Below are 26,170 nucleotides of genomic sequence, written 5' to 3' on the forward strand. Positions count from 1 at the left end.
TAGTATGCACAAAGACCTGGGTTCAATTCCTTGGTACCACATAGTTAGAAAAAACCGGAAGTGGTGCTGAGGCTCAAGTGGTAGAGCTCTAGCCTTGAGAAAAATCCAAGGACAGTGCTCAGGCCCTGAGCTTAAGCCCAGGACTGGCCAAAAAAAAAAAAAAAAAAAAAAAAGAGGACTTTAGTGTCCAGGCTGGCTTTGAACTGCGATTCTCAGGTCTCAGCCTCCTGAGTAGCTAGAATTACAGGCGTGAGCCACTGCACCCAGCTAGAAGAGTCGTTTTTTAGTGTGTTCTCTTTTCACTTTGTCTAGATATCAAAACAACTTTACGTTTTCCAATCATAAACTAAAATAAACCAGTTTGGAATCAAACAATAAAACTTAGCTTATTTATTTACTGTCATCAGTTGTAGGGCTTGAACTCAAGGCCTGAGTGCTGTCTCTGAGTTCTTTTGCTCAAAGCTAGTGCTCTACCACTTTGAGCCACAGCGCCACTTATGGTTTTTGTGTGGTTAATTAGAGATTAGATTCTTATGGGGACTTTTCTGCCCAGGCTGGCTTTGAATCTTGATCCTCAGATCTCAGCCTCCTGAGTAGCTAGGATTCCAGGTACAAGCCACCAGTACCTGGCTCATAGACTCTTATAAACTATTCAGAAAAATCCAGAAGTGGCACTGTAGCTCAAGTGGTAGAGCACTAGCTGCTAGCAAAAGAATCTCAGGGATAGTGTCCAGGCCTTGAGTTCAAGCCTCAGCACTAGCACAAAAAAAGGGTTGGGGGATAGCTCTGGAGGTTTGGCTCCAGAGTGTCTGCCTATGGGAACACACTCAAGACTCTAAGTTCAAATACAAACTGCCAAAATTTGCTAGTAGCTCATGACTATAATCCCAGCTATGGGAGTGTTAGAGTGTCTGCCTATGGGAACACACTCAAGACTCTAAGTTCAAATACAAATTGCCAAAATTTGCTAGTAGCTCATGACTATAATCCCAGCTATGCACAAATGTGGAGATAGGTTCGCAGGTCAAGGCCTGCATAGGTAAAAAACTATCAAGACCATACGTATTTCAGCAAACAAAGATGGACCTGATAGTGGCTGTCTGTAATGTAATATATGAGAGGCTGCAGGTCAGATTGTGGTCCAGGACAGCCCTAGGCAAAAACTCAAGACTGAAAAATAACTTAGAGTAAAAAGGACTGGAACTGTGGCTTAGGTGGAAGAAAGGTTCCAAACACAAAGTTCTCAGTTCAAATCCAGTATAGCAAAGAAGAGGAAAAGAAAAAAGAAAGTGATAGACTACAGATGGCCAATGTTTTTAAAAGTTTATCTTAGTTAAAAATCAAAGATAGGGGCTGGGAGTTTGGCCTAGTGGTAGAGTGCTTGCCTAGCATGCGCAAAGGCCTGGATTCAATTCCATGTACCACATACATAGAAAAAAGCTGGAAGTAGTGCTGTGGCTCAAGTGGTAGAGCTCTAGTCTTGAGAAAATCCAAAGACAGTGCTCAGGCAAAAAAAAAAAAAAAAAAAGAGATATACAAATTGAGTAGAATATTCATTAACTTGGTAAATGTTCAGGGAAGGTAAGGGGGGAAGGATGAAGTGTTTCAACTATTAATGGCAGTTGATACCACCATGCCTTTTCTGGTTTCAGAAGGAATCAAAAGTTTCAAATTTGCACATTCTGATTTAACATTTCAACTTCTAGAAATTTATGTCAGAGCAATAATTAGTAGCAAGGCTTGAAAAAGCAGAAGTGATAACCTTAAAGGAGTAGTTAAAGAGAGGTCATTTGTTCTTGGTTGAGAGCTGGTGGCTCACACCTATAATCCTAGCTACTCAGAAGACTTGAGATCTGAGGATTAGATTTGAAGCCAGCTCAAGCAAGAAAAGTCCGTAAGATTATTTCCTCTAATTAACTGACATAAAGCCAGAAGTGGTGGTATGGCTAAAGTGGTAGTGTACCAATAAAAATGCTAAAGGAAGCCAGGTGGCGTGATGGTTCACGCCTGTAATCCTAGCTACTCGGGAAGCTGAGATCCGAGGTTCAAGGTTCAAGCCCTATGACCCACCCCAAAAAAGCTAAAGGATAGCACTTAGGCCCTAAGTTCAAGCCCCAGTACCAGCAAGGAAAAAAAGCCATTTTTTCAAATCCAGAAAAGCACAGATAAGGTAAAACTCAAACTTTATCAGCTATATTTCCAGGACATGGGGCTTGGAAATCTACTTGCTCCTTTTGCTCTCAATATTTTAAATTAAGTGCTTTTGTTTTGTTTTGTTTTTAAGGGGATGTCAGAACCTGCATGTGCTGAGTGGGTAGGCACTCAGCTACTGAGCTATATTCCCCGCCTAAGAAAGGACTTTTGATCCATTCCTCCCTAGGGATAGCACAGAGGGGATCCCATAGGAATGCAAGAGTTGGATCTGACCCTTGGTAAAGTAGCAATGTAGCATGTGCCTCCTCTGATATGCCCACCACCATTCCTGACTTCAAAAGAAGTCTCTAATCACTCTCATATAAACCACTGGCCTCTGCTGACTCCAAGCCCTTTAGCCAAGTAGCTGAAACTACAGACACCATGCAACAGCTTTTCCTGCATCCCCAGAGCATCCTGTTGCACAATAACTTACCTGTGCATAACTCATGGTCTCTATGGTGCTGTCGTAAGCGGAGCGGAGGGAGGCAAAGTTGATCAGCACATCTACCTCTGGGTGCTTCTTCATGGCATCAGCCATGTTTTTGAAGACAGGGATCAGGATCTCCTTGTGTCCCCAGTAAAACTTCTGCTTGTGGTCCCCTCTGTGGGATAGGAGAGGAAGGCTTAGGAAAACCTCAACCCATTAGGCCTGGGGACAGGGGAGCTGAGGGGAGAATCTTCAAGGTCTCTGCCCTAAGAGTTTGTACTCATGGGGAAAAGACACCCTGTCCCCACTTTCCTCTACCCCTACCTCCCCCCCCACCCCGCTTGCCAGGACCAGAGACAGTCTCCATCTCTGGAATGAGAAGACCCTTCCCCCACAAAAGCAAGAAGCCAGGTGACCCGGAGCTTCACTTCAGAGGAAGGAAATGGGCTGAGGGGCGCTACTTTGTCAGCCGGCCCTCATCTCCTGCCTCTGTGTGACTCACGTGAAGGGGTACACCATGGCAGCCACCGAGGGTTCATCTCGGGAACACACGTAGTCAAAGTCCAGCATGCCCTGCACAGCCCGGGTCTGCATGCCCCACACGATAGCCTTGGTGTGGCGGCTGAAGAGGGTGGCATTCTTTCCTGGTGAGCAAAGACACAAAGAGTGCACCCAGCATACACCCACCACCCCCACCTCCCCGGGAGACCCTAAGGGGCAGAGGCTGCTGGCCAGACCCACAAGGGTGGCTCTTCAACACAGCAAACGAGTGTGAAGATGATGAAGTTCTGAGAATTTGGGGGGGAAGGCCCCTCAATTACCTTGGAAGGAGGCAGGAGAGAGAGCAAAGACAAGCTAAGTATTGTCTGGCTGCTAAACAGCTCCAAATGGACACCAAAAGGACTCCATTTTCTGTACCTACAGGAACCCTACAGCTTGAAGACACTTGGGAGAACGTCTACAAGACATGCTTAACGTCACAAGAGAAATATATGATCAGCTTACATACAGATGTGGTCTTAATAAACTCTTTTTTTTATTATTATTATTTTTTTTGCCAGTCCTGGAGCTTGAACTCGGTCTGGGTACTGTCCTTGAACGCTTTTTGCTCAAGGCTAGCTCCTTGCCACTTGAGCCACAGTGCCACTTCTGGCTTTTTCTGTGCATATGGTTCCGGGGAATTGAACCCAGGGCTTCGTGCATGCTAGGCAAGGCACACTACCACTAAGCTCCTTAATAAACTATTTCTAAAGTAAACAAACAAAAACCGCAATAATTAATACCAACTCTCCATTTTTTGTAGCCTCAGGACAACTTTGTCACTGATGCTCATCACCCTGTAAATCTGGGTCTAGATCCAGCCCTAGCTGGGGTGTGAGTTGTCAAGAATTCTAGGTCAGAGCAGGTCCAATGAAGAGATTTGTTGCAGCCAGGGTTGAGGCCAGGACAGCTTTACTTCAGCTGAGGTTCCGGCCTGGGCTCAGGCACCTGACAAGAGCAGCAAGCTGGCAGCACAGGGCCTTGACCTTCTTTCCTGTTTCTCCCATTCTCCTCTTGTCTACCCAGTGGCTCTTTGCCACCCAGAACAATGCTCTGGGGCAGGCAGGAAAGAGGTGAGGGGTAATGAAAGGGCACAACAAGAGCTGGCAAAGAGCAATCCTATGCTGAATGGAGCATGGCTCAATTGGTATTGTCAGCAAAATAGCTGAGCCAGAGTGATAGGCTCTGAGTTCAAGCCATAGTTCAGGCAAAAAAAAAACAAAAAAAAAAAACCAAAAACCCAAAACAAAACAAAGCAAAGTGTAGTCCTCTGTCAGCTGCAGGAAACCCCTCCCTGCCCATTCCCAAGCAATCCTTGGGGACAGTTGTGAGCTTCCCCAAAGAGAATAGCTCATTCAGTGGCATCTGGTATTAACTAACCTACTGTACTAGTATAGGACTGGCTGACCAAGATCAAGGTTTGACCAAATCCCCGTACAGGTCAGTAGCAAGTTTCTCCCGACAGAAGGCTCCTGATGTTGCAAATATCTGGGACCCAGGTTCTCAGGACAAGGGAAACCACTTAATCCAGCCCCAGAAAACTGAAGCTGAGATGTCAAATGACAGTGGTCCTAGGTCAACTGGACACAGTCAGGATTTACATAACAGCTTGAAAAGCACTGAACTGTGCCGTGATGGAGGAAGACGCTAAGCCGGGGAGATTCTGCTGTTCCTGAGGGAACCCACGCAGAGTCACAATGTACAAAGGCCACATGCATCTGCTTTCAGAGGTAAGATGAAGTGTTGATCTCCACAAATCCGCCTACACTTCTAGCACTGAAGGGCAGAGCTTGAGTGCTTACCTTCCCTAGCACAGAAAGCCAAAGTAATGGAATAAAATTCCTTTCTCACATCCTGCCTTCCTCCCCGTGGGTAGAAGAGCTGGGGGCAGGGAGAAGACCAGAATCTGCATTTCTACTCTATCTCAGCAGACAATGGAGGAATTAAAAGCAGGTGGGCAGAGAGCAGCAATCAGTGTTCTCACCTAGTGACTCCTCCCCCTGGTAAGGGAACAGCTATGGCAGAAGACACTTGTGCTGTGAATGTCCAAAGGGCACCTGGAAGGCTAGTTATGCAGCTCAGCAATGGAGCACTTGCCCCCAGCAGCCCCCTTCTCCCCCCACCCCACCCCAAATTGCACTGAAGACCTGAAGCTTCAGAAGTGAATAATCTACTCGCCTGAGTCAACAGACAAATGGGTGTGGTCGAGCTTGCATGCACGTGCAAGCACAGAAAATGTCCAATGTCAATGGTGGCCTCAGACACCACAGCCGAGTCCCTTCTCATGATCTGCTCTACAATTACTATACACCGTTCCTTCCTTGCCTCTACCTCTTCTTTAGCCTGCTCTTCCATCTAAACCCAGGAGAAAGCAGAATTTGTTTGGGAATTAGAAGCTTGGGGATAGAACTAGAAGGGGTACAGTTGAGGCTGGAAAAAAAATGAGGTACTGGGAACGCTGTCAGACGCTCACTGCTCTCTGTTGGGACCCTCCTTCCCAGGGGACCTTGCCTTAATAACTCTCCATTCCCACCCTGCAGGCTGCCTCTTGCTCCTTCATAGTCTCCATCCCCCTCCCAGAGCAGCCAGAGACAGCCACACAGCAAAGGCAGCGTTGAGCAGAAAGGAGCCCTCAACACATGTGAGAGGTACAAAGAACAAAGACTAGGACTCGGGAACAGGCTATACAAAGGCAGGGGAGAGAAATTATATCAGACAACACTACAACCCACCAAGAAAGGGAGAAAGGACAGAAAAACTGTAACCCACTAACAAAGCCACACGCAGAGTGGAGGAAGAGTGCGGGCATCCTACCTTGCAGGGATCTTGAACTTGGGACTGAATCTGTCAAAGAAAATGACCAAGGCAACTGAGTGGCCTGTGCTGATAATGGCTGGAGGCTTTGGCAGGAGAGGGTGGGAGCAGGGTAGGGTCCCGTGGACACAAGTTTCTGTCTATTCCACAATGGACAGGAGGAATAAAGCCAACCCAGCCAGAGTGGTGAAAGTACCATTCAGCAGAACAAAAGCAAGAAAGGACAGAGGACAAAGCCCGGAGGAGGAAGGCTGGGTGTGTGAACACTGAACCCCTCCCCTCAACCCTCTCTACCCAGTGACATAATCCCATCTGGGCTCTCAGGCCGGCTGGCTCATATTCTTTCTTAATGCCAGTCCCTCTTGGTCGCCACACAGCACAATTGATCACTAGTATGGGACTAGATCTGCCATCCTCTGCTGTGGTCAAGTGGCTGGATTTGGGACCGTAGGGCACTGGCTTCAGATGGTAGCCTCCTGAAGCTCGTTCTCAAAATACTTTAATCTGGTCTATCTGTGTGAGAAACAGACTGGTCAAGCCCCATCAGAGGTATGCAGCCATGGCATCTGCTGTCTGCACAAGGCTGGCACAGAAATGTTATGGCTCTCATAGACTTGCTAGACAAGGTCTTTTTTTGAGGCTGGGCTCATAAGGAGGAGATATGTGTGTGAGAGTCCCCAGCTGGTAGAGGTGAGCAGACTTAACTGCTGTCAGAGGAGGAGTCCATGAGAACTTTCCACCTCCTGGTATTGTTGAACCCTTGTCTCTTCTACAACTCACAGCTCGTACCCACCCCAGGAAGATCAGGAGTGTGGAGCAAGGTAAACTCAGGAACAGCATATAGAGAAGCCTCAAGTCACTTCCTCCTTGGCCCAATCCATGTGGAAACACACTCCCATAGCCAAGCTGAACCTGTGTTCCACCTGCCTACGCCAACCAGGCAGGCCACCAGTTTCCAGGAGGGGGTTCCCAGCCCTGGACGAGACCCCTAAGAGTTACCTTGAGGCATGGCAGGCTTGGCTTTCTTTGCAGGAGCCACCTCATCAGTCCTGGACTCAGAAAAAGATGCTGTCCTGCTGGGGGCTGGAGTCTGGGTGATAGAGGAGAGAATGACATGCGTCAAGGGGAGTGGCCAACATGGAGGGGAGGGAAAGCCACTGGTCCTCAAGATCTCAAAGAAATGAAGCATCGTCAGTGCTGGGAGCTCATGTCTACAATCTGAGCTGCTCAGGAAGCTAAGACCTGAGGATCAAAGTTTGAAGTGAGACCGAATAGTCTGTGAGATTTATCTGTGATTAGCCAGCCAAAAGTGGAGATATGGCAAGTAGAAAAGCTTGAAGTGAAAAAGCTCAATAGGAGTGGTAGGCCCTGGGTTTAAGCCCTAAGACTGGTTCACAAGTGCATACAAAAGTACACACACACACACACACACACACACACACACACACACACACACACACACACACACAAAACCCTACACACAAAGAAAAAAAAGTAGCATATGCCAACTTCCCCTGCATTTCCCGCCTTGTTCCTCCATGGAGGAGGGATCTTATGTCCTGAATTAGGGTAGGGAGGAAGAGGGGACAGATGGTTCTTTCCTTTAAGGTGAAAGGCTGGCACCTACCGACGTGCTTCCGCTGGCATTGAGGAGGAAGTTGGCAGTGTGAGCGGCAGTTGGTGGCTGGTTAGGGATGGGCCGGTGACCCAGGGCCATGCCCACAATGGCTGTCATGTGAGTCTCTGTGCCAAAGACGTGAATGGGGATGCCAGTGGTCTTCCCTGTGAGGAAAGGTAAAGAACCCAATGATTCAGGTTTAGACTAAGTAGATACCCAGTCTGTGAGACTCTGCAAAGGGCACTTTACAGCTTTGCTCAGTGTCTGATGCTCTCAGTGCCAAGAATGATGACATCTCACCACCAAGATCATCTGCTGATAAGAGGAAGAAGCAGTTTCGGTGGCAGGCTCAGGTGACCACAGGCATTATTAGTATTGTACAGCCTGGACCTTAGCTGTCCAACCTCCTCTGCTGTCATTACCTGCACCGGCCCATGCTCACTTGTGCCTACCGCCCTGATCTGGTCTCTCTGGTCTTACCCGCCTTAAGTATGTTCCCCCAAAGTCCTGGACAGAAGCCCCACATCTCACTCTGCAAAGAGCTTGGCAGTGTCCTCTACCACATTCATCTCAGATGCCACAAATCCATACTGTCCTGTCCTCTTCCCAGTACAGATCCCTAGCTAACATCTGCTTGGTCTAACTCTTGTTGGCTGTGAATCGGGAGAGCAGGATTTAATAACATTCACAGTGCTGTCCCAAGGGCATGGCCCATGGCAGGTGCTTCTCTTTAGGTGAATGGATAAAAACTAGCTCTTAGAACCAAGGTGAGCAATTCATGGGGTTTGGTATTGGCCATCAAAACTACCTTTAGAAAACTGAGGAAAAGGCAAAGGCTTTGTCTTTCTAATCCAAGTGCACAGAACAAGACTGTCTGCTCTTGTTTCAGCCACTAGGACTTCACATGAAACCATGCTCTACACAGAACTGCGCTTAGCAACTGGACTGCACAGTTAAGACCCAAGTTGCTGATTTCCAGGTTCACTGGTTTCAGGCTCAGTGAGGCTGGCTTTGGGAGACCTCACTTTAGTGTCTATTGACTGATGAGTTACAGTCCCTGGCTTCGTCAGAGCTGAGCTGGAGATAACACAAAACCACCTGTTTCATTCAAAACGTTTCCACAGGGCAGAAAGACAACCAACATGGCGGCCATTCCCTCTCTTCTCCCATCTTAATGAAGGCCAACTCTCTCCCATTTTACCTGCTGTCTAGCACCCTTTTCTCTTGCCCCTCTATTTACCAATCCTTGTACTAACCACTTTCATTCCAGCCACCTCTCTGCCCTAACGGCTGCGACAATCTCCTAGGGGCTCTCCCTGTTTCTACTGTGGCCTCCCCCTTCTGTCTCCTCTCCACCCAGAAACCAAATCACCCCATGCAAAGCTTAAGTCACATCATACAAATCCTCTGCTCAAAGTCCTTCCATAACTCCCATTTTACAGTCATATCCACGTCCTCCCTCGGCTGCACAGCCCAGCCCCTCTCTCCCTCTGCCCCAGTGTCACATACTTCCCAGCTGGTCATCTAACAGACCCTCCTGTGGAGGGGCTTGGAACTCGCTCTAAGCTCCTCCCTCTTCTCTTCCAAGCCTTGCTTTAAGGACCATGTCTCAGCCACACATTTTCTCGTCATCCTATTTCTTTCCCTGTTTTGTCTTGCTTCATGGCATTCAGTATTCTCTAACATTAGGAGCAAAGCAATGGCCCTGGTACTCAGCACAGTACCCAGCACATGAATGAGTCCAACTATCTATTCTTTCAGGAATGCTAAGGGAGATGGCCAGCCCTCAAGGAGGGGTGAAGAATCAGTCCCCCATCTTACCAACTTCTCCCATCACCCGTAAGCCCTCTTGATAGTTGGGGCCACCTCTTCGGACAAAGATCGTGACCTCATGCTCCTTCAGGGGACCCTGGTAATCTCGAATGGCTCTCACGATGCCCTGGAAGCCCGAAGGGAAACTCGTGAATAAACGAGGAAGCCACACACCCGTTATTTACACCAGGTATCTGTGGCAAGGAAGGGCCATTTTTTATGATGCATGGCAGGTCTTGGCAGCAAAAAATTATCAAAGATCTTATACATACTCAGCAAACCATGTGCTCTCGCAGGTCTAGTATGTAGCCTTTTGTAATGTTGCTGAGGTAGGACTGAGGGGGTGCAGGGAGCCACATCCCTCAGTGAAGTGATGTATTGGTACTCATATCTCTTACTACAACTGGGAGATATGATGGAATCTATGTTTTTATTTTTGTTGTTTTGCTATTATAAGAGCAATATACAGAGGAGTTACAGTTTCATAAGGGGAAATTTATGTTCTTGTGCAAGGAATCTCAGCAATATGAAGACACAGTCTCCTCCAATGACGAAAATTGCTTAAATAAAAGAAATAACTGGCTATCCATCCAGTCTGAAGAACAAAAGGCTTCAAAGGTATAGCATTGTTTTTCCAGAGGGTTAAATAGTGTTTCATAGGACATATCAACTTGCTTCTCCAAATCTACCCCAGGGTGATGCCTTACTGCAGGGCATCCCAAATTAACAGAAAGCTGCCAAGGTCCACCTGTTTCGGATATGCCCATTGAGCTGTCCAGTTAGGGAAACCATGTTATAGGCAGGGCTTATGCAGTAAGGTCCCTAATTTATGGACAACTCAGGCTTTTAAGGTTGACACTCATTACTCTTAGGACATATAGAATGACCGTAACTGGGACAGGTTTGTAATCAGCCTGACAGAGCATGGCAGGATAGAATACTGAACAGCCTCCTGCGGTGCTCTGTCACCTTTCTTGATTTGTGGTCGCAATTCCTTTAAAGCATGTGCTAGGCTGATGGAATGCTGGCCTTGACTGGGGTCATCAGAATGCTGTCCTTATTCCAACCTTTTAAAGTAAGGGTTGATGATAAAGGGATAAAAGACCAGGAGATCCTAGCTATTCAGGAGCCTGAGGATCAGAGTTTGGAGACAGACAGGGCAGAAAAGTCCCTAAGACTCTTATAATCCAATAAACCACCAAAAAAAAAAAAAAAGCCAGAAGTGGAGGTGTGGCAAGTGGTAAAGCTCTAGCCTTGAGTAAAAAAGCAAAGTAAGAGTACAGGCCTCATTTTTAAAAACAAAGCAAAACAAAACAAAACAAAACAAAACCAGGAGCCACAGGGAACTCACTCAGGGCATAGTGTTAAAAATGACAATAATCAGGCCAGTTCTCCAAAAACTGGAGTCCTGAAAAGAGGGGTGGGAAGCGACAAATGACTTCTACATTTTACCTGGGAGAATTACCTCACAGCTAGTGTTAGCTGATTGTGTAACGTCATCTCAGTGCCAGCTATGCAGCCCTAGACCATCTCAAACAGAAGGCTGGGGAGTGAAGGGGGGAGGAAAACCAGACAGACCAACCCTGGGTCACAAGTCCCAATACCCAAATTAGACATGACACAGGAACTTTGCTTTCACCCAAAACGCACCTTAAAGGTGGCAGCCACGTTGGTGAAGTTAGCAATGCTGCCCCCGATGATGAGTATTTTGCCTGAGTTTGAAATAAGAAGAATGGGGGGAAATGGTTAAAGAGGTAGACTCCAGTAAGGTCCCAGAAATCCAGCTGAGGAGTTCTTGTTCCTCGGAGCAAGAGTCCCTCAACTGTAAAGAGGCATCAGAGAGGGAGCACAATGGTCTCTCCTGACGTCCTTAACTCTCTCTTACCCATCCCACCCGGCCATGATCAACCACACCCACTGAATCTCTGCATTGTTCTAGCTCCCTCCAGTAGTCTAGCTGATTTATGATCCCTCTGGGGGTCATAACTATCTATCTTTACCCTATTTCCCACCCTCGCTCTAAGCTACTAGGAACTGAGTTTAGAGCAATGAGAGCCAAGAATGGGCTGCTTCCCCTCCTCCTCCCGTGTCCCTATCTACAGGGCTGTACTACATACACACAGCCCACTAAGGGCCCCTATCTGACTACTGTTGTCACTGCCCGCTTGCAGTGGGGAAAACTGAAGTCCAGAAATGAAACAACTACCCCCAAGACATAAAGGACCAGGACCTTAGCTCCAGTGACAACTAGCCCTGCTGTAGCACTAGACCACCCCAGAAGGACGGGCATGGGTGTGTGTGTGTGTGTGTGTGTGCATGCACATGCATGTTGTTGCCTCACCATCTGGGTGCTTCTCTCGGGTCATGAGGGAGAGGATGGTCTTGGCATAGTCGTAGGTCTGCTGCTCACTGGGGGCACCTGAGTACTCCCCATAGTTTGCCAGCTCATTCACACCTCCTAGGTCACAGATGGTATCACTGCCAGAGAGAGATACACGAGTCAGTGTTGGCTAGGGTCAGGCAGCTAAGTACCTGGACAACACACTGTCTACCTCTCCCACAAACCTACACTCAATGGCTCAAGGCACTGAAATTAGCCTGGAGAACAGTTCTCTTGGTCCTAACAACCTCAAACCCTACCGCCCGCCCTGCCAGCCTCACTTGAAGGTCAATGCATTCCATGAGGCTCTTATGGGCAATACACTCAGCCAACTCCCCCCCCACCCCCGGTTCTATGGCCTTGAGTACACAGTGTGGGTAAAAAGTACAGTAAGCACCTGGCCAACAAAAAGACATAACAATTATACATTCCAAGAGTCGCCCACAGGCTGCCCGGTGAAGAACTGTACTGGAGCCAGAGCAGCAGCTCACCAGAAGAGATTGCAATAGACTGTACAGCTACATTGACTAGACATCTACCCTGCTTTTGAGAATCTGATCACATGCAAAGAGTGCAGCAGAGAGGTATAAAAATTTGCATAGGTATAAAAATGCCAGAGAGGTCACAGAAAATCATGTTCACCAGGACAGCCAGATAAGGCAACTTTTTCACCTTCGAACTCAGTATATAATTATTCTATCTGGGGTACCTATCACTGCTTCTGAAAATTAAAATTCATAAAACGGATATCATTTCAAAGCAAACAAGATTGCAGAGGATGCCATACAGGGCAGGCCCTTACCAGGACCTCTCAATTCCTTCTGGGATATCACTGCTTTCATCTACTCTCCAAGTTCCTGGCCAAAGTCAAAGCCAGAAAGCCAGGACCCACACCCTAGCCACACTGTGGTGTTTGGATATAACTGGTCCCTTCTGTCACCTGTAGACGACGGAGGCACCACCCCCGGCCACCATGGTCCAGATCCTCCCCTTAGGGTTCAGCAAGGTCAGCTTCAGGCTTGCCCCACTTTTGGCATCCAGGTCTGCAATGTAGGCTTCCTAGAAACCAGAGAGCAACATGTGGCTGTTGGGGTGGCCCCGCACAGGGTCCCAGATCCCAGGACCATATCATATCGCCTTTCATAGAGACACATCAACATCAATAGCCTTAAGGGAGGAAGGAGGAAAAGGATGTCTAGGATAAAATGTGATGGTTGCCACATACTAGTGGCTCATTCCTATAACCTAACTACTCAGAATCTGAGATCTAAAGTCCAAAGCCAGCCTGGGCAGAAATGTCTATGAGATGCTTATCTCCAATTCCTCACCAAAAAGTTGGAAGTAGAGCTGTGGCTCAAGTGCTAGGGTGTCAGCCATGAGCACATCGCTCATGTGCTCGTGTGCCAAGCATGAGCACAAGGCCCTAAAGTGCCAGCAAAAAAAAAAAATTTTTTTTTAAATAGGGCCGGCAGTTTGGCCTAGTGGTAGAGTGCTTGCCTAGCATGCATGAAGACCCGGGTTTAATTCCTCTGTACCACATACATAGAAAAACGCCAGAGATGATGCTGTGACTCAAGTGGTAATGCTATAGCCTTGAGAAAGCCCAAGGAAAGTGCTCAGGTTCAAGCCCTAGGACTGCCAAAAAAAAAGTAAAGATAGTGTCAGGCAAGGCACTGGGGCTTACACCTATAATCCTTGCTTCTCAAGAGGTAGAGATCTAAGGATCAAAGTTCAAAGCCAGCCTGGGGAGGAAAGTCTGTGAGACTCTAGCTCCAATTAACCACCAGAAAACTGGAAGTAGAGCAGTGGGTCAAGTGTCAGAGCACTAGTCTGGAATGAAAGAGCTCAGGGACAGTCATCAACCAAAAGAGACGAGAGAGAGAGAGAGAGAGAGAGAGAGAGAGAGAGAGAGAGAGAGAGAGAGAGAGAGAGAGAGAGACAGAGACAGACAGAGAGAGACGGGATTGGGAATGTAAGTCAAACAGTAGTACACCTGCTCAGCAAGTATAAGACCCTGAGTTTGAGCCACAGCAATACAGAAAAAACAAAAGAGATCATAACATGATGGCTCCTTCAAGTAGCAAACCCACTGACTGCCAGAGTGACTACTTAGGGACCCACTTCCCAACTCCATTCCCTGACTTCAAGTCATTGGTGGTCTGCTCAAGTCCTTAGGCCTGCATTCTGGTTCTACTATACATCCACCCTCCCACTCTAGCATTGGCCTGGCTGCCAGCCTGCCAGCCTAGCACAACCTATACCCTTCCCAGCCCCACCTGGCTGGGTTACTTCACAGAAAGCAGATCCTGCTGAGAGGACTTCTCAGAGGATGGGAAGGAAAGGAGCAATTAAAATTCTCAGTGAGTGGCCGACAGAACTGCCTTCCCAACATGATTAGGGAGCCACTCAGAATTACCAAGAAGCAACAAATCAAGTTAAAAGCCCAGGGAGGTCGATTGAATGTAAAGTCTAAAAGGATTTCTGGCTGGGATTCCAAGGTTTGGCGAACAACCACCCCCACTCCATTGGGATATTAAGAAAATTAAATGATTCTTGATCTTCCTTTCCATGCCAAATGCATAGCCCAGGAAGGGACCAAATGTTCGTCCAAGATTAGTCATCCTGCCTCCTGACCCCCTCATCCTCCATCTCCAAACCCCACCTTACCTCTGGATAGGCCTCACGCCCAAAGGGAGGAGGGAACTCAATATCGCCCCACTTCACTTTGCAGATGTAGTCAGCTGTGGCGTCCACCTTGGCTGCCAAGTCAAGGACGTAGACGCCATCTTTGGTCACAACTGGGAGAAAAAGAAGTAATTGGTAATTGGTCAGAGGTTCCAGGAAGAAACAACAATCAATCTCTGGAGGGGTTTTCCCTCCGCAGACTCCCCCAAAACACCCATCATGAGATGGGTCCCCTGCTTAAGGAAAAGCAAATTTTATAAGAATATCCCTCATTCTATGTCCTTTTGGTTAACAAGATAGGGAGAGCTACTATTAGTTGCCATGGCAATGTTGAGACATCTTGATCAAATGTTACCATACTCCCTGTTTTAAATATCTAATTAGGCAGGCTCAGTGGCTCTTGCCTGTAATCCTAGCTACTCAGAAGGCTGAGATCTGAGGATTGAGGTTCAAAGCCACCCTGGGCACAAAAGGACCTGAGATTCTTATCTCCAATTAACCTCTAAGAAATGGGAAATGGGGCTTGGCCCAAGGGTAGGGTGGTAACCCTGAGCTGAAAAGCTCAGGACTGCACTCAGGCCAAGTTCAAGCCACATGACCCTGCCCCCCATACACAAAAATAAATAAACAAACAAATAAATAAATACCTAACTATTTGCTCATCCATGGCCCTGCCATTAAAAACAACAAAAAAGGGGTTTACTAGAACAGTTCTGGGGACGGAACTCAGGCCTGAGCACTGCCCTTGGGCTTCCTCAAGGCTAGTGCTCTACCACTTTAGCCACAGCGACACTTCCAGCTTTTCTATGAACGTGGTACCAAGGAATTGAACCTGGGTCTTTGTGCATGTTAGGCAAGCATTCTACCATTAAGCCAAACTCCTGGCCTTGTAGCTGGGGTTCTTGGGGGCTCAGTTAGAGTAAGTTCCAGTGTGAGATGGAGCAGAAAGCCATGGGTACACTGGGCCCACGGCCAGCAGGATTCATTCACTGCCACCTCATTGAGCATCCATCTTCCTTTGCCCCCAGGGCCATTTAGATAATTAAGTTACCACACAACCATCTGGCCCTTTAGAAAAGACTGCATTCTCAGCTGGAATCTGATTTGGGTTTTCAGCTTTCTGGACTTTGTCCTGAGAATCTCTGACCAGAACCAGCCAAGCCATTCTCCCACACACCACCAGCTTTCTTCACAGACTGAGAACGTGCAGCAAACTCTTCACTGTGTTGGGGGTCAATGATTGACCAAATCTTTGAGAGGGAGGGGTAGACAAAGCCTTCAAGTGCACCCGGGGAAAAGAAGGGCTTAAAGGAGTAGAGTAGGGCTGAGAAGTCTAACCAGGTAGTTGGAACAGCAATCCAATGCAGTTAGATCAAAAGCAGGACTACCCCATCACAGGACAAATCAAAGTCAAAGAAGAAAAAAAAAAACGTTGAGGTTGATTGGTTAAAAGACAGATAATAACTCCAGGAAATGGAAATACGAGGTGTTTTTCTTTGTTGTTAAAAAAAAAAGATAATAAATCTTCCTCTTTTGGGGGGATGCGTAGTATTAGGGTTTGAACTCAGGATCTCACACTTGCTAGACAGGCACTCTACCACTTGGGTCATGTCCCCAGCCCTTTTTGCATTCGTTATTTTTCAAATAAATTCTCATGCTTTTTGCCTTTGTTGGCCTCAGTCTGTAATCCGTTTATCTCCGCCTCCCAAGTAGCTGTGATTATGGATGCGAATCACTGAGTCTGGCTTGAATAATTAAATCTCCTCAGAACTCAGAAATAAAAGCTGGCATTTAATGAGCCGGAAACTTAATGCAGCTATGCAAATTTCTGCATACATATGCACATACACACAAGTGTACTTACTGCCCCGTGGAACTCTGGATCTGGCTTTCTGTAGGCACTGGGACACCATTTTAATTGGCCCTTGTTCCCTCCCCACCCCTCTGCCACCACCACAGCATAGCCCCTTACCAAGGGGGTTGATTTCGAGGTAGGTGAAGTATAGATCCTCGTAGAAATTGAAGAGGCCCGAGATAAAGCTGGCCAGAATTCTAGAGGAGAGAGGGAAAGAGAGACAGGCAATACATCAGGGAGCAGATTCAGCAGCCACAACCTCTCCTCACCTCCAGCTATCAGTCACCGATACAGACAGCTCCACTTCCAAACTCCTGCCCCGCTGGCCCCTTGCTTTGGCCTGTAAACACTATACTCCCTGGAAACCATTCTTCAGCTACTGAGGCGGAAAGGAGCTGTCAGGCACAGAGCTGGAGGAGGAAGCGCCAGACAGACAGGGGCCAGGAGGTCAGGGACATGACTGCATATTGTAGTCTGACTCTAAGAGGGTGCCATCCCCACATCCGTGGCTCTCTTCCTCGGGATGGGGACATGCTGATTTCTCCCTCCCTGCCACCCCTTTCACTCAACTCTTTCTTGTCCTCAGGGGCATAGACCAACAGGTGTTTCTTGATGTCCTCAAGATTCAGCTTCTCGTCCACGCCAACAAGCAGCTTCTGGGCTTTGGCATCCACATCCCCCACATCCACGCCACCTTCATGGTGGAAGAGGACGTAATCCCCTTCTCGGGTAGCATAGATGCATACATAGAACTCCTCCGCCTTGCAGGTGAAGACAATGAGACTGGTGAGGGGCAGAGCAGGGAAGATGGGGCAGCCATCTCCCTGCCTCCAAGTGAGGAACCCTGCGATTTCATTCCTAAAGCCAGTAGATAGCAATCACCCAGGGGGCCTGTTCACATCGACAAAAGCCATGAGGCTTTTCCTAGCTAGGCCACTGTAAGTCCACCTGGGAGTCCCATTATGTTGCCTGCCCTAATTCTGCCCTCCTACAAACTAAATTATTTCCTCTACACTTCTGGACATCACCACAGACTTTAGGTCTGTAGTGCCCTGGGACTCTGGTTTTGTCCCTTTGACTTTTCTCTATCGGCCTGACTTTTGCCACCCCTCCCCTTTTTTTTATTGCTTGAACTCAGGGCCTGGGCACTGTCCTTGAGCTTCTTTTGCTCAAGGCTTGCACCCTACTACTTGAGCCACAGTGCCACTTCTGGCTTGTACTATTTATGTGGTCCTGAGGAATCGAATCCAGGGCTTCAGGAATACTCATGGATATTAGGCAAACATCTAAGCCACATTCCCACCCCTTGCTTTTTTTTTAAGATTTTATTAACATTCATTTTTTACATCATATTTCAAATGTCATGTTTAACAAACAAGTATTCAACAAGGGTATTTCTATATGCAGTCACTGCCTTGCCTTCATTTTTAAGGGACAAACACAAAAGCTCCGGGAAGGAGAAGACTCAGCTTGGAGTCTACCTCACATACCTGACTATGGGGGACGAAGGGTTCAATCAGAAAGTTCTTGAGGAAGCCTCTGGCCTTGCCAACCTACAGAGAAATAGAAGGAAATAAAGCTTAGATGGCAGAAGAAGATGAAGCCCACCTAAGCACTCCCACCATTATTCCTGGCAAAGAGGTATTTCCAGAAGAAAGGCAAAAAGGTTACAGGTTCTTACATTCAAGCCCTCAAGTACTGAGGATCATGGAAGCAAAGGTAGGAAAGAGGGTCATGAGTTCAAGGACGGCTATAAAGCAAGACCTTGTTGCGGGGGCCTACAAAGAAATCCTCAGGAGATGCCTTTGCTCAGCTCCTCACCCTGGGCCAACTACTCATTTGCTTCCTTTCTCCACCAGAGAAAGCACAGACTTATGGCCCTACAAATAAAAGGTCAGACAAACCAAGGCTATCTCAGAGCTCAAGCAAGAATGCGAGAACTTGCTAGAACAGAGGGTGAACACACTGCTCTGTCTACCTTGAAGAAGGCACTGTGTCCCAGCCTGAGGACATAGTCCAGGCCTGGAGGCCAGCAGGAGGGCAAGAGGAAAGAGCCAGAGTTTGATTAGGGAAAACATCTCCAGTCTCTCCTGGCTAAGGACAACAAGCCTGCCGAGCTAATCAGTGTGAGTGGGTTCCTGGCGGCAGCCAAAGCCAGACAGCCCTCATCCCAGTGTCCTGAACCCCCCGCCCGCCTGTGCGTCATTGCTGAGTCAGGGAGCAGACAGTAATCCATCAGAGGTAATGAGCCGCTCGGGCCGGGTGCAACACTGCCGCCAGCTCAGATGCCCTGACATCCCCTTCCCAACACCCGGTGAGAAGGGAGCAAAGGGAGCGTGATGTGCTTCCTGGGGACATTATTCAACTCCCCCCCATTCCCACCTAGCCTCATACTGTCCTCTCCCCAGAAGCCTGAGAACTCAACATTCAAATCCCTCTGCCTCTCCAGGCCCATTCCAACTCCAAGCATCACCTCTATCCTGACATACAGAAACGATCATTCAGAGTAGCTTTGAAAAAGCCTAATAAGGGAAACAGATGCCGCCATTGTCACCTTCAGACCTTCTTCCAGGGCCCATCCCTGGTCCATGATCATCCCTTCAAAATTGTGTGCAAAACCAGGTGTGGGCAGTACATCCTTCTCAGGCTAAGCAAAGCATCAGCCATCTCCTTGTCCTTTCCTCTTCCTTGAGGAGCGAGGAGATGACACAATTTTATTACCAAACCTCCTTTCGCCTTCCTAAATCATATTTCACTCTAGCTCTCTTATCTACGTAGTTGGAATTAATCATCAAGCTCTAGAAGAACTGAATTTACCCTTCAGCACTATTAACTATCTCATCCAAGGTACTCAGTCCAAAACATCTCTCTGCTTAAATGATTACACATCTCCTTTACCCATCTTATTTTTATCTGCCCTGCATGCCATCACAAACTACCGTGATGTGATTTGGAAACTGAGAATGGAACTCAGAGTCCTATCTCCATGACCATTAAACAAACAGCACATTTCCACCTGGCTCTGGTGTCGCTCTTGCACTACATCTTGTCTGAACCAATGACAAAGGAGTTTGTATTTCCTGATGTGGAATCTGGGAGTGAGCACAGTTGCTGGGCCTGCTCTCTAAGGCCACAGGGTAAGGGCATTTCCTCCCTCCTACCTCCCCCAGATGCCATGTGACTGGCTGCGGAGGCCAGCTAGAGCTGCAGATCTGAAGATGACCACATTGTTTCTGTTACCACAACTCATCCATCCACCCAGACCCTACATCCATCAGACTCACCGTGGCCTCGTGTCCCAGCCGTGGCTTCAGCCAGGTCTTGACTCCATCCAGAGTGAGATTGACCCCAACTAGGCCAAGCTTTCCCCGTCGTTTGATCAGCTGGTCTGGCTTGACTACCAAGCTCTAGAAGAGGAGTTGAAGTTCAGAGGGAAGACAGAGAGAGGAAGTGTCAAGAAATAAGATGCTAGGAATTCAAAGCACAGGCTTCCAAATTCACCTGGTTCCCAAAGCCAAATCTCAGTGTTTCCATAAGGATCATCTCTTGAAGCTTCCCTACCTGTCACGGCCATCCATACCCAGGAAAGGCCTGACACTGAGTAGATGTTCAGGCTCTTATCTCCAATTTAGCATCAAAAAAACAGGAAGTAGGGCTGTGGCTTAACTTGATAGACCATTAGCCTTCAACACTTGTTGAAGAATTCTTTCCTCAATGTGGACCAGCCCATGTTCCAAAAAAGGAGAACACAGACAGAGCCTTGGGCCAACCCCATACCTGTGTTTAAACTCTGTCTACAAAAGGCTAACCCATCAAGCCCCTACCTCTAATACCAGGAAATTCAATTCCTCCCCATCCTCCTTAGAGAGGAAGGAAGCTATGGATCCTATCCTAGTCTCTGGGCCCTCTTATAGAAGTTGAAGAGTTTCCCAAAGGCCCTTTGGGGATCTGAAGACAGAAGTTTTTTCTCAGGCCTTCATAAAAATAGGCTAAACTTCTTAGCTGCCCTGATACATCCCTGACTCGTTCCCCTTGAGGGAAGGAAGCGCATATACCTACTTTTTAAACTTTGAGCATCTACAAGTGCCAGACAGAACACTAAATGCTTCTTGGATGTTCTTGTTAATCCTCAGAGCTCACAGGGAATTATCCCAATTTGACAGCGGGAGAAACTAAAACTCAGAGATGTAAAATGGCTTGCTGCAGGCTACATGCTTAGCAGAGAGTTGTGCTGTGGATACCAGCTCGTCTAGTCCTAACGCCATGCCAAAGTACCCCCAGTACTCAGGGCCTGGAATGAACAAAGGCACTGCTCAAGCTCCCTGCAGATGTAGCACAAGCAATCTGTGCTCACTTAACCTTTGAGCTACCTCCAATAAATTGATTGTTTTGTCTTCCTTAGAGCCTGGGTGTAGGCAAAGGGTCTAGGACGAATCAAGCATGGCTCACCTGGCTGAGTAGCCAAGGGTGGTCCTGCAGCAGGCGAGCCCAATCAGTGTCAGGGGTGACCCGGGCATACTTGAACCGGTTCTGGATGGCTGAGGTGGTGCAGATGTACTTATAAAGGAGTTCTTTGCCCGTCTGCTCCGAAATGGCCTTGGCTGACATGGCTGCAGAGGGACCTGCTTTACCTGTTTGGATGAGGTAAGCCAGTTAGCAGGGGTAGGGAAGTAGAGAGACACTATTTCCCAAAGCAGGAGAGACCCACTCCCAGTTACCCTCCAGTGAAACTGGATCTTGACTTTTCTCAAGAGGAGAAAAAGAGCCAATGTGGTGTCCGACACCTGAAATCTCAGCTACTAGGGAGACAGAGGCAGGAGGATTGAGAGTTTGAGGATACTAAAGTTAGCAAGGTCCCATTTCAAAAACCAAATAAAGCTGGGCACTGATAGCTCACATCTAAAATTCTAGCTACTACTAGGAAGCTGAGACCCAAGGATCACCGTTTGAAGCCAGAGCTGGCAGTTAAGTCCATGAAACTCTTATCTCCAATTAAGTATCAAAAAAGCAGAAACTGCCAGGCGTGGTGGCTCAAGCTTGTAATCCTAGCTACTCAGGAGGCTGAGATCTGAGGATTGCAGTTCAAAGCCAACCTGGGCACTAAAGTTCGTGAGACTCTTATCTCCTGTTAGAAACTGTTAGAAAACTGGAAGTGGTGCGGTGGTTCAAGGGGTAGGGTGGTAGTCTTGAGCTGAAGAGCTTAGGGACAATACCCAGGCCCAGAGTTCAAGCCCAATGACTGAGATACACACATACACACACACACACACACACACGTGTGCGCGCGCAGAAACTGAGGTTGTGGCTCAAGTGACACAGCACTAACCTTTTCAAGCCCCAGGACCAGCACTGAATAAATAAATGAATGAATGAATGAATGAATGCCAGGTGTTGGTGGCTCACATCTGTAGTTCTAGCTACGAAAGAGGCTGAGAAATAGGATTGCAGTTCAAAGCCGGTCTGGGCAAGAAAGTCCATGAAATTCTTATCTCCAATTAGCCACAAGCCAGAGTAGAGCTATGGCTCAAGTGGAAGAGTGCCAGCCTGGAATGGAAAAAGCTAATGGACAGACCCCAGTACCACACAAAAAATAAAAGCAAAAGGTAACAATGGAAGGGCTGAGGGACTTGAGTCCCTGGGTTCCATCTTCTAGTACTATGATGATGATGCCCCAGCAAGAGGAATGGAGAGAAATGTCAAATGGCAGCTGTACCACCAAAGGCAGAGGATCTGAAGATGGTGAGGAACATGGAGAATAGTCAAAGTGCTGATTTCCCTAGAACTACTGGCCTGAGTTCCACCCTACCACTACTCCCTCTGGGTAAACTAGCTGTTAAAACCACATTCATCTGGAGCAAAAGGTAACTGGAAGGGGAAAGAGGAATATCAGGGGTTTGGTCAAAATCTCAGTGTCAGTCCTGCTAGAGACAGGCACAGCTACGGAACCACCCTGTGAGGGGTATGGTTGGAATGGTACAAGCTGGCTCTGCTCTCTCCACAGCTTTTTCCCACAATCCAACTGTCCTCTACCACCACTACCAGGCCACTGGCCAGTCCAGCAAGTTTATTTAGCCTCAAGCAGGATCATACCCCCAAAGGAAGGTCCCAATGGCAAGGGCAGACAGAAAAGGGAGAGTCATCTTAAAGCTCTTTTCTCCCTGGTCTCTAGCCTCCCACCCCGAATTACACCACAGACTCAGGGTGGGGAACTGTATGTAACCCTGAATACAACCCACCCAACCCCACTGAGTCATCCAACTGTTAATTTAGAGCAAAACACACTAAATCAAACAGAGGCTTCTCTGGGGACTACCCTGAATTGGTCACTTCTAACTAAGCCAGAGGCGAGGAGGCCAATTCATGCATTCTCCCTTGGGTAACCAAGCAGTTATGTGGGAGAGGAGGAAGGAGAGATAGGAAAGGAAACCAAGCCATGCATGCGAAGACCTTAGCCAGCTTCAGTGAAGTCATTCATATGTCCCACAAAGGCCCAGAATGGAAGCTGTTGAATTTGCTGAAAGAGAAGGTCAAGAAAAAAAAAAAAGGAGGGTGGAGTTAAGGAGCTGGCTAGTAGATACATCCAGGAAGGTTTGTTTCCCTTTTCAGCTCAGTGGGAAGACCACGTTGTACCTTCCCACTGCACTGCCAACATGCCATCCATACTGATGGAGCTTGAGATTCCAATCCTGGCTGGGCTTGCCTCCCTGTCTCCAGTTCACCACAATGGACATATTCAATTGGGTGTCCTGCCTACAGTAGAGTAGCTGAGGGAGAACTCAGGAACCTTTCCCTGGGATGGCCTGACTCCTTCCCAACTGAGTTTCAGAAGGAGACGCCCTAATCAGCAGCACTGCCCCCACCCACTCCAGCTCATTTCCCAACCTTCTTGAGGCAGACCAGAAAAACTGGTCTGAAAGCAAATGGGTACACCCTCCCACCCCTCTACCAGAGCACAGCCCAGGACAGATCATGCAGAAGAGAGGAGGGGGCAGTGATGACCACACTCAGCAGTCCAGACACCTGCAAAAGGGATCACAAACTCCAGGGGCAAGGAAGTCCCTCAGCTAAGCTGCAAAAGACAGAAGTCTGACACTGCCAGTACAAGAGTCCCCAGAATCAGGCACCTCCACAGAAGATCCAATGTGGACAGAGCAAAGGAAAGCAAAGAAACCTTCAGCAGCTAAAAGAAACCACTACTGTCTTGAACCCCCCCGATCAAATCCCAGACCCAGATCTTAGAGCCCATCTCCAGAAGGCCTTTGCGAATGGGGCAGGAGAGAATACAGAACAGGGAGATGACACAAAACAGAAAAGATTTGCTAGGTTACCAAAACAAGCATTTTTCCACCAGAGCTCTATGACTTAGATGATGAGACAAAGAAAGTATAGACTAACAGGAGGATTTATAGAATAACAGTCTGGTGCTTGCTGCATCATCATCAATGCAGGCTGAAAGGCTACTGGCTCACAAACCTAGGGGGAACAGCAGGGGGAAATGGACAGACACTTGGTAGAGATTAGACAAAATATCAGTTACTCTCAGGCACGCCTCTCTCAAGCAGTGACTCTTAAGCTCACTGAGGTCTCACACTCTTTTGAGAATCTGATGAAAAAAACTAGAAAAATGAGCACTAACCCAACCATGCATCTCTCTTTTTTTTGGGGGGGGCAGGGGTCCATGAGGTTTAAACTCAGGGCCTGGGCACTTGTCCCTGAGTTCTTTTGCTCAAGGCCAGTGCTCTACCACTTTGAGTCACAGCTCCACTTCCAGTTTTCTGGTGGTTAATTGGAAATAGGAGTCTCACGGACTTTCCTGCCAGGGGTTGGTTTTCAACTGTGATCCTCAGATCTCAACCTCCTGAGATTACCAGCTTGGGTCACAGTCACCCATCCCAGGCATATCTTTTTAAGGTGCTCTACTTGATCATGACAAATTAACCACCGGTTAATTAACTGTGCTCCTGTGACAATGGGCACATCTACATAGGTTTGGAGCAACCCCGCCCCCCACTAAGTCAGGCTGCCTTTCCCAAGGGCTGAATATGCTGTCAAACTTGTGATTAAGAGTTTCCCGGCAGAGCTTGGACCCCAGGAACTGTTGTTACCTGGTAACCAGCAAAATTTGCGAATTGTCTGGGAGAAATCAAGCCAAGAAACCTGAAAGTGCAATTTAAGAGCTAACTGGGGTATTTCTATAGACAGTGAGTGCCCCAGGATTGAGTTCACTCAAGAAGCCCTAAGAGCAGCACAGCAGCTGCCCACAGGAAAGGCTGAATGAAAGCAGCCTGCTCTCCAGGAAGGTTCTTCTGGAACACAATCAGTGAAGAAAAACCACTGGGCATGCTGCTTAGGACCTTCTGTCCGGGAAGGACAAAAACACACACACACACACACACACACACACACACACACACACACAAATGCTGGACAGATACTCCAAGCAGTGTCTGTCAGAACAGGGTTGAAAACAGGAGCTATCTAGTGTCTTAGGGCTCTTCCCATTAATACCCGCGCCCCCCCCCAATCTGTTTTTTTCTTTCATTCAAAAGCTACATTTATAAAATTGAAACAGAAATGATTATAAGTGAATAATACACACCCCTAAAGAAAACAGGGGTGGCACCTTGATTCAGCAATCAACTACCAAGAATCTCTATCTACCAGGTAAAAATTACCCTTCTGAGCAGCTGGAATCTAAACCATGCACCTCCTCCCTCCCCTCCACCGCACATCTCAGAAATCCCTGGAGCTAAAGAAAGTGAGACCTGGAGCAAAATTAAAGAAGTGGAGGTGGGTTGGGTTGGTAGACCCAAACCCTCTTTAGCCAGGCCGACTTCCAGAGACCCACTAACGACAGAACTCCTGGGCACAACAACTCCCTGAGCAGGCTGGAGAAAAAGCAGCAGGCGCTGGAACTGGCCATCTGCCAGTCTCTCTGGGAGGGCGGTGGCAGCATCCTCGGGCCCCCCTGGAAGGGACCGTGCCTTAAGTCCACGCTCCCGGGAAACTTAGGGACGGGGGAAGGAGACAGGCCTCCAGGCCATCTGTCGTTCACGCGCTGGGCGTCAGCTTGAGAGCGAGGAGGGCCCTTCGATCGCCGCCGCCGCCGCTCGGGGGGCCCAGGTCAGCACCGCGCTGCAAGGCCTCAGGAACCCGGCGGGCAGCCCGGCCCACCCGCGTGGCCTGGCCCTGAGTCCTACTCGTAAGGGATGGTAGGATGAGTCGCCACCCTCTTCTCTACTTCCCGCTCCGGCATCCGCTGGGGAACCCGGATGGGACCCGAAAAAAAAAAAAAAGTGGCCTCAAAAAAGGCTCGATAACTGCCCTGGGTGGAGCCGAGGGGGAGCCCAGGATGCGCGGCAAAGGCAACTTGGCGGACCGAAGAGGAGCAAGGTCGGCCGCAAGCCAGATGCAAACTCCCAGGAACTAGAACGTGGGAGAGGGAAGGGGTGGGGGGGCGAGCACGCGGTCCACCCCGACCCCACCAGAAAACCTCGGAAGCAGGTGCAGGGAGAGCGCCACGAGCCCCAAGCCGGACACCTCGGGGCGCGCTGGTTCCGGGTTCTTGTCAGAAGGCTCGCGGACAGCGCGGGGTCCAGCCCGCCAGGCCAGCCATTGCACTCACCTCTCCGCCAAAGTCCGAGCGCGGCGCTGCCACCACAGGCCCCAGCTCGCAACCGCTCCCCGGAGCGCTCCAGCGGCGGGCGGACGCCCGGGATCCGGCTTTTGTCCGGGCCCAGGCGGGCTCCTCCCCGCCCCCCATCGGCTCACAGCGAGAGCCGCCCTGCGATTGGGTACACGCGGTCCCTAGCCTGAGCGCCAGGGCTCCACCCCATTCGCTGC

General features: G+C 48.5%; 1 protein-coding gene across 2 annotated transcripts in view; it reads right to left on the minus strand.

The window, feature by feature from the left end:
• Window positions 1-26,056, minus strand: part of Acly (ATP citrate lyase) — a 47,336-nt gene extending 21,280 nt beyond the window's left edge. The window contains exons 1-16 of one of the 2 annotated variants that reach the window (XM_090350860.1): window positions 25,953-26,056; window positions 20,777-20,958; window positions 19,612-19,734; window positions 17,818-17,880; window positions 16,898-17,088; window positions 16,445-16,524; window positions 14,455-14,585; window positions 12,728-12,846; window positions 11,749-11,885; window positions 11,058-11,119; window positions 9,417-9,534; window positions 7,605-7,759; window positions 6,977-7,067; window positions 5,978-6,007; window positions 3,126-3,267; window positions 2,630-2,798 (exon numbers count right to left, since the gene is read on the minus strand). In XM_090350860.1, coding sequence (XP_090206986.1) covers window positions 2,630-2,798; window positions 3,126-3,267; window positions 5,978-6,007; window positions 6,977-7,067; window positions 7,605-7,759; window positions 9,417-9,534; window positions 11,058-11,119; window positions 11,749-11,885; window positions 12,728-12,846; window positions 14,455-14,585; window positions 16,445-16,524; window positions 16,898-17,088; window positions 17,818-17,880; window positions 19,612-19,734; window positions 20,777-20,935 — 1,770 coding nt within the window. In that variant the 5' untranslated portion in view covers window positions 20,936-20,958; window positions 25,953-26,056. The remainder of the gene's footprint in view (window positions 1-2,629; window positions 2,799-3,125; window positions 3,268-5,977; window positions 6,008-6,976; window positions 7,068-7,604; window positions 7,760-9,416; window positions 9,535-11,057; window positions 11,120-11,748; window positions 11,886-12,727; window positions 12,847-14,454; window positions 14,586-16,444; window positions 16,525-16,897; window positions 17,089-17,817; window positions 17,881-19,611; window positions 19,735-20,776; window positions 20,959-25,952) is intronic. The other variant, XM_090350861.1, reaches the window with a different exon arrangement.
• Between the last annotated feature and the right edge of the window lie 114 nt (window positions 26,057-26,170).

Source organism: Megascapheus bottae, chromosome 17, assembly GCF_031878675.1.
Source record: "Megascapheus bottae isolate mThoBot1 chromosome 17, mThoBot2.hap1, whole genome shotgun sequence".
Lineage (NCBI taxonomy): Eukaryota > Metazoa > Chordata > Mammalia > Rodentia > Geomyidae > Megascapheus > Megascapheus bottae.